At 42.7% G+C, this 8295-nt stretch overlaps 1 protein-coding gene across 1 annotated transcript; it reads right to left on the bottom strand.

The window, feature by feature from the left end:
- Positions 1–557: 557 nt before the first annotated feature.
- LOC115125647 (protein LRATD2-like) lies at positions 558–3054 on the bottom strand. Its single transcript, XM_029655177.2, has one exon. The coding sequence runs from the start codon at positions 2572–2574 to the stop codon at positions 1711–1713; it is 864 nt and encodes a 287-aa protein (XP_029511037.1). The 5' UTR covers positions 2575–3054; the 3' UTR covers positions 558–1710.
- Positions 3055–8295: the final 5241 nt, after the last annotated feature.

An 8295-nucleotide genomic window follows, 5' to 3' on the forward strand; every position in this document is an offset into this window, starting at 1 on the left:
AGGTAGAAACAGGCTAGTACTCTGGTATGAGGCTGACTGTAAACAGGTAGAAACAGGCTAGTACTCTGGTATGAGGCTGACAGTAAACAGGTAGAAACAGGCTAGTACTCTGGTATGAGGCTGACTAAAACAGGTAGAAACAGGCTAGTACTCTGGTATGAGGCTGACAGTAAACAGGTAGAAACAGGCTAGTACTCTGGTATGAGGCTGACTGTATGTAAACAGGTAGAAACAGGCTAGTACTCTGGTATGAGGCTGACTGTATGTAAAGCAGGTAGAAACAGGCTAGTACTCTGGTATGAGGCTGACAGTAAAGCATGTAGAAACAGGAAGTAAATGATGAAAAGACTATGGTTGTGTTCCAAACGTCACCCTATCCCCTTCATATTACACTACTTTGGAGACCTGGGCAGAAGTAGTGCACTTCTTTGGAGCCCTGGGCAGAAGTAGTGCACTATAGGGAATAGGGGTCCACTTGGAAAGCATCCATTTTGGCCTAGAGAGAGTGTCTGAAGAAACACACACCTGTAGACAGCCAGGAATAAAAGCCAGTTCGATTGCAAAGATGTAATGATAATTTACTTGACTCAGATGATTGGTACGGTACAATAAGCGAGATGATTGATCAACCTATGCTCTACAACATGTTTTCATTATGATTCATAAACAAATCATATTCTGCACCTTTGAGACAATTTTCTCCATCAATCAAAAAACAGAATGTGCCATTTGATTCTATTCATCAAAAAACAGAATGTGCCATTTGATTCTATTCATCAGAATGTGCCATTTGATTCTATTCATCAAAAAACAGAATGTGCCATTTGATTCTATTCATCAAAAAACAGAATGTGCCATTTGATTCTATTCATCAGAATGTGCCATTTGATTCTATTCATCAAAAAACAGAATGTGCCATTTGATTCTATTCATCAAAAAACAGAATGTGCCATTTGATTCTATTCATCAAAAAACAGAATGTGCCATTTGATTCTATTCATCAAAAAAACAGAATGTGCCATTTGATTCTATTCATCAAAAAACAGAATGTGCCATTTGATTCTATTCATCAAAAAACAGAATGTGCCATTTGATTCTATTCATCAAAAAACAGAATGTGCCATTTGATTCTATTCATCAAAAAACAGAATGTGCCATTTGATTCTATTCATCAGAATGTGCCATTTGATTCTATTCATCAAAAAACAGAATGTGCCATTTGATTCTATTCATCAAAAAACAGAATGTGCCATTTGATTCTATTCATCAAAAAACAGAATGTGCCATTTGATTCTATTCATCAAAAAACAGAATGTGCCATTTGATTCTATTCATCAAAAAACAGAATGTGCCATTTGATTCTATTCATCAAAAAACAGAATGTGCCATTTGATTCTATTCATCAAAAAACAGAATGTGCCATTTGATTCTATTCATCAGAATGTGCCATTTGATTCTATTCATCAAAAAACAGAATGTGCCATTTGATTCTATTCATCAAAAAACAGAATGTGCCATTTGATTCTATTCATCAGAATGTGCCATTTGATTCTATTCATCAGAATGTGCCATTTGATTCAATTCATCAAAAAACAGAATGTGCCATTTGATTCAATTCATCAACATGTATTATAAAATGTGTGTTTGGTACTCCACTTAGTGGTCTGTGATTAGATAGGAAAGGGACATCATCATCTTAAATCCATCAGATCACTGAGCAATCTGTGCAGTTATTGGATCACTGAGTGGATTCCTTTTGATCTCTTCCACACTGTTCAAATGATTGGCCAGCTCCTGGACCACTGATGTCCTTCCCACCTGGTCGTGTCTCCTCTTCTCCGTGACCAAGTCCTCTAAACACTGGAACTCCAGCATGTGAGACTGTTTATCTGACATCAGGATCTTTAACCTGTATGGCTGTTTTCCTATCCGGATCTCCCCGCCCATTTTGAACTCCCGTTTGCCAAACCTGCACCAAGCGGCAAAGCACTCTGAATTTCTCCAGCTCAACTCTCTGTCTTTAGCTCCTACCTGTTCCATAGCGTTCTGAACCACCATCTCGGCACTGAGGGCTTTGAATTTATACAGATCGTTGACTATCCTACATCTCCTTCCCTGGCTGGCGTCTGTCAGGAAGCTGTTCTTTATCTCTGCTCTGTGCAGGTGCACCACCTGGAAGTCACCGACATACACCGCCCAGTGGGGGTACTGCCCCGTGGTTACAAACTCCACCAGGTCACCTGCCTTGCATTTGTGTAGTATGTTCTCGGGGGAGTATATTTCCATGCCCGCGGTCTTGACGCTCTTCTCATAAATACATTCCTCCCGGTGGTAAACAGCGCAATCCACCTCGTTGCGCTTGTCGTAGTGTTTCTGTTCCGTACCAGTGTGGTGCTCCTTATCCGCTCCGTCTACGTTACGGTTTTCACCCTCCTGTTCCTCGTCATCTGTTGAGAAAATATATGACACTCCGATCCGAGGACCCTCCTCAGTGTCCAGCCCGTTGGGGTCCATTGTGGGAACTTCTGCGTAACTTAGATGTGACAGTTTCATTTTATCCACCTGGTTGCCCATGCCCCCTCCCTCGGTAGCTGATAGTGAGGATGTTGACGTTCCTGAAGGACGCTGCCGGGCTGTCCACCTCTTAAAAACCGAGGATCATCGCCATTTGTAGCCGCCTCTGTAACACACAACCTGGGTAAACTAATGACAACCTCCCAATGGACTCCGATCCATCTGTAGCCGCAGGTCACCACCCCAAAAACTAAGTAGTACTCCCAAGCAGCGGACGGCTGTGAGGAAGCCTATTCAAATCAACAAGTGCCTTGACGTGGATTGATGTTGTCTATTCTACGTGCGTAAAGTTAGAACATTTATCTATCATGCACAATACGATTAGATCGATGAATAGGCTACAGGCTCTTCGTGCCCGATGACTAAATGTATGTTATGTCCGTGCTCGCTGACAAAGTAGGCTGCATGAATAGTTTCCGTCAACACCACAGAGGCGATAGCGAAGCCTGCGGAGTAACTGTGGATTCGATGGCAGGCAGATCTCGACTTGGCACAGCTACAGCTACAGCAACAAACAATCTCATTTAAAGCTGTAGTGCGCATTTTCTTTTCCTGATCTTTTCCCAACTCCCATAAAGCATGGATTAAAAGGTTAGTGATGGCATGAAATATACAACCCATTCAGCTCATAGGCCTACATTACATTCTACTCCTTGGGAATGAATAAGATTTAATCAATGTGTAAGACTTGACATAACTAATTCAGCAACATTTATTTACTCTATAACATTGTATATAGCACACTGATATTACAAAGATATTACTAACAAAGTTGAGCCTGTTTGTGGAAGACGGATTGGTTTTGTTATAGCTTACACATGACATTTTCACCCTGCTGTTGTCTTCCTTCTACCCGTAACAGCTTGGCCCTCACATCGTCTAGCCTACTAAACTGTTCCTTGGTGTCTCACATCGTCTAGCCTACTAAACTGTTCCTTACTGTCTCACATCGTCTAGTCTACTAAACTGTTCCTTAGTGTCTCACATCGTCTAGTCTACTAAACTGTTCCTTAGTGTCTCACATAGTCTAGCCTACTAAACTGTTCCTTACTGTCTCACATCGTCTAGTCTACTAAACTGTTCCTTAGTGTCTCACATCGTCTAGCCTACTAAACTGTTCCTTAATGTCTCACATCGTCTAGTCTACTAAACTGTAGCCTAGTGGTTAGAGTGTAGAGGCGGCAGGGTAGCCCAGTGGTTAGAGTGTAGAGGCGGCAGGGTAGCCCAGTGGTTAGAGTGTAGAGGCGGCAGGGTAGCCCAGTGGTTAAAGTGTAGAGGCGGCAGGGTAGCCTAGTGTTTAGAGTGTTGGACTAGTAACCGGAAGGTTGCAAGTTGTAACCCCCGAGCTGACAAGGTACAAATCTGTCGTTCTGCCCCTGAACAGGCAGTTAACCCACTAAACTGTTCCTTAGTGTCTCACATCGTCTAGCCTACTAAACTGTTCCTTAGTGTCTCACATAGTCTAGCCTACTAAACTGTTCCTTAGTGTCTCACATAGTCTAGCCTACTAAACTGTTCCATACTGTCTCACATCGTCTAGCCTACTAAACTGGTCCTTACTGTCTCACATCGTCTAGCCTACTAAACTATTCCTTAGTGTCTCACATCGTCTAGCCTACATAACTGTTCCATACTGTCTCACATCGTCTAGCCTACTAAACTGTTCCTTACTGTCTCACATCGTCTAGCCTACTAAACTGTTCCTTACTGTCTCACATCGTCTAGCCTACTAAACTATTCCTTAGTGTCTCACATCGTCTAGCCTACATAACTGTTCCATACTGTCTCACATCGTCTAGCCTACTAAACTATTCCTTAGTGTCTCACATCGTCTAGCCTACATAACTGTTCCATACTGTCTCACATCGTCTAGCCTACTAAACTGTTCCTTAATGTCTCACATCGTCTAGCCTACTAAACTGTTCCTTGGTGTCTCACATAGTCTAGACTACTAAACTGTTCCTTGGTGTCTCACATAGTCTAGCCTACTAAACTGTTCCTTGGTGTCTCACATAGTCTAGCCTACTAAACTGTTCCTTACTGTCTCACATCGTCTAGCCTACTACACTGTTCCTTGGTGTCTCACATAGTCTAGTCTACTAAACTGTTCCTTTGTTTCTCACATCGTCTAGCCTACTAAACTGTTCCTTGGTGTCTCACATCGTCTAGCCTACTAAACTGTTCCTTACTGTCTCACATTGTCTAGCCTACTAAACTATTCCTTGGTGTCTCACATCGTCTAGCCTACTAAACTGTTCCTTACTGTCTCACATCGTCTAGCCTACTAAACTATTCCTTAGTGTCTCACATCGTCTAGCCTACATAACTGTTCCATACTGTCTCACATCGTCTAGCCTACTAAACTGTTCCTTACTGTCTCACATCGTCTAGCCTACTAAACTGTTCCTTACTGTCTCACATCGTCTAGCCTACTAAACTATTCCTTAGTGTCTCACATCGTCTAGCCTACATAACTGTTCCATACTGTCTCACATCGTCTAGCCTACTAAACTGTTCCTTACTGTCTCACATCGTCTAGCCTACTAAACTGTTCCTTACTGTCTCACATCGTCTAGCCTACTAAACTGTTCCTTAATGTCTCACATCGTCTAGCCTACTAAACTGTTCCTTGGTGTCTCACATAGTCTAGCCTACTAAACTGTTCCTTACTGTCTCACATCGTCTAGCCTACTAAACTGTTCCTTAGTGTCTCACATCGTCTAGCCTACTAAACTGTTCCTTGGTGTCTCACATATAGTCTAGCCTACTAAACTGTTCCTTGGTGTCTCACATAGTCTAGCCTACTAAACTGTTCCTTACTGTCTCACATCGTCTAGCCTACTAAACTGTTCCTTGGTGTCTCACATAGTCTAGTCTACTAAACTGTTCCTTTGTTTCTCACATCGTCTAGCCTACTAAACTGTTCCTTACTGTCTCACATCGTCTAGTCTACTAAACTGTTCCTTAGTGTCTCACATCGTCTAGCCTACTAAACTGTTCCTTAGTGTCTCACATCGTCTAGTCTACTAAACTGTAGCCTAGTGGTTAGAGTGTAGAGGCGGCAGGGTAGCCCAGTGGTTAGAGTGTAGAGGCGGCAGGGTAGCCCAGTGGTTAAAGTGTAGAGGCGGCAGGGTAGCCTAGTGTTTAGAGTGTTGGACTAGTAACCGGAAGGTTGCAAGTTGTAACCCCCGAGCTGACAAGGTACAAATCTGTCGTTCTGCCCCTGAACAGGCAGTTAACCCACTAAACTGTTCCTTAGTGTCTCACATCGTCTAGCCTACTAAACTGTTCCTTAGTGTCTCACATAGTCTAGCCTACTAAACTGTTCCTTAGTGTCTCACATAGTCTAGCCTACTAAACTGTTCCTTAGTGCCTCACATCGTCTAGCCTACTAAACTGTTCCTTAATGTCTCACATCGTCTAGCCTACTAAACTGTTCCTGTCTCACATCGTCTAGTCTACTAAACTGTTCCTTAGTGTCTCACATCGTCTAGCCTACTAAACTGTTCCTTAGTGTCTCACATCATCTAGCCTACTAAACTGTTCCTTAGTGTCTCACATCGTCTAGCCTACTAAACTGTTCCTTAGTGTCTCACATCGTCTAGCCTACTAAACTGTTCCTTAGTGTCTCACATAGTCTAGCCTACTAAACTGTTCCTTAGTGTCTCACATAGTCTAGCCTACTAAACTGTTCCTTAGTGTCTCACATCGTCTAGCCTACTAAACTGTTCCTTAGTGTCTCACATCGTCTAGCCTACTAAACTGTTCCTTAGTGTCTCACATCGTCTAGTCTACTAAACTGTAGCCTAGTGGTTAGAGTGTAGAGGCGGCAGGGTAGCCCAGTGGTTAGAGTGTAGAGGCGGCAGGGTAGCCCAGTGGTTAAAGTGTAGAGGCGGCAGGGTAGCCTAGTGTTTAGAGTGTTGGACTAGTAACCGGAAGGTTGCAAGTTGTAACCCCCGAGCTGACAAGGTACAAATCTGTCGTTCTGCCCCTGAACAGGCAGTTAACCCACTAAACTGTTCCTTAGTGTCTCACATCGTCTAGCCTACTAAACTGTTCCTTAGTGTCTCACATCGTCTAGCCTACTAAACTGTTCCTTAGTGTCTCACATCGTCTAGCCTACTAAACTGTTCCTTAGTGTCTCACATAGTCTAGCCTACTAAACTGTTCCTTAGTGTCTCACATAGTCTAGCCTACTAAACTGTTCCTTAGTGTCTCACATCGTCTAGCCTACTAAACTGTTCCTTAGTGTCTCACATCGTCTAGCCTACTAAACTGTTCCTTACTGTCTCACATCGTCTAGCATACTAAACTGTTCCTTAGTGTCTCACATAGTCTAGCCTACTAAACTGTTCCTTAGTGTCTCACATAGTCTAGCCTACTAAACTGTTCCTTAGTGCCTCACATCGTCTAGCCTACATAACTGTTCCTTAATGTCTCACATCGTCTAGCCTACTAAACTGTTCCTTAGTGTCTCACATCGTCTAGCCTACTAAACTGTTCCTTAGTGTCTCACATAGTCTAGCCTACTAAACTGTTCCTTAGTGTCTCACATAGTCTAGCCTACTAAACTGTTCCTTAGTGTCTCACATCGTCTAGCCTACTAAACTGTTCCTTAGTGTCTCACATCGTCTAGCCTACTAAACTGTTCCTTACTGTCTCACATCGTCTAGCATACTAAACTGTTCCTTAGTGTCTCACATAGTCTAGCCTACTAAACTGTTCCTTAGTGTCTCACATAGTCTAGCCTACTAAACTGTTCCTTAGTGCCTCACATCGTCTAGCCTACTAAACTGTTCCTTAATGTCTCACATCGTCTAGCCCAGGGGTGTCAAAGTCAAATGGACGGAGGGCCAAATAAAAAAATCAGCTACAAGACGAGGGCCGGACTGTTCGAATGTTCATTGAAAAATTTTTAAATGACGCATATAGTCTAGTGAACCTAATTGAACCTACTGAAAACCTAACAAATATATTACAATATGATCAGATAAATAAAGCAATATTTTCTTATGGCTCTGTCAGTAATCTTTAATTTTCAACAGACACAAAAGACAAATTTCCTTTATATAAATATCCCCATAACATGAACATTAAATGAAAGAAACCGGTATTCAAGGCACCATCAGTAGACTATATTTTCTATTTTAGCAAAAGTGGGCTAAATTTACTTCAAAGAAAAAACAATCACAATCAGCTCACCTGTCGCGTTTTCCTCTTGCATCTTTTCCCGTATCTTCGCCACCAGTCCGCTCCTGTGTCCACACATCGCAGGTGCTCCGTCGGTTGTCAAACCCACGAGTTTTTCCCAAGGCAGCTCCATCTCATTTACACATCTTGACACCTCTTCATACAAATCATGCCCCGTAGTTGTGCCATGCATAGGACATGACAGCAGCCTGGCCTTGTGATTTGGCTTTTTTGAACAGAGCCTGTCGAGATTTGAGGCCTCGTTTTAATTCCTCTGCCTTTTGTAGCCTTTGTTCCATGTCCATATTCTTGTTTTTGTCCGCGTGTTTCGTTTCATAATGTCGTCTCAGATTATACTCTTTCAGTACCGCCACACTTTCTCCACACAGAAGACACACAGGTTTTCCAGCTACCTTCGTGAACATATACTCCGACTCCCACCTTGTTTGAAACCCCCGGTTCTCAGTATCCACCTTCCGTTTTGCCATTTTTGATGGGTATCTGAAAGTTAATTTTACTGTGATGCTGACG

Source organism: Oncorhynchus nerka, linkage group LG4 (assembly GCF_034236695.1).
Source record: "Oncorhynchus nerka isolate Pitt River linkage group LG4, Oner_Uvic_2.0, whole genome shotgun sequence".
Lineage (NCBI taxonomy): Eukaryota > Metazoa > Chordata > Actinopteri > Salmoniformes > Salmonidae > Oncorhynchus > Oncorhynchus nerka.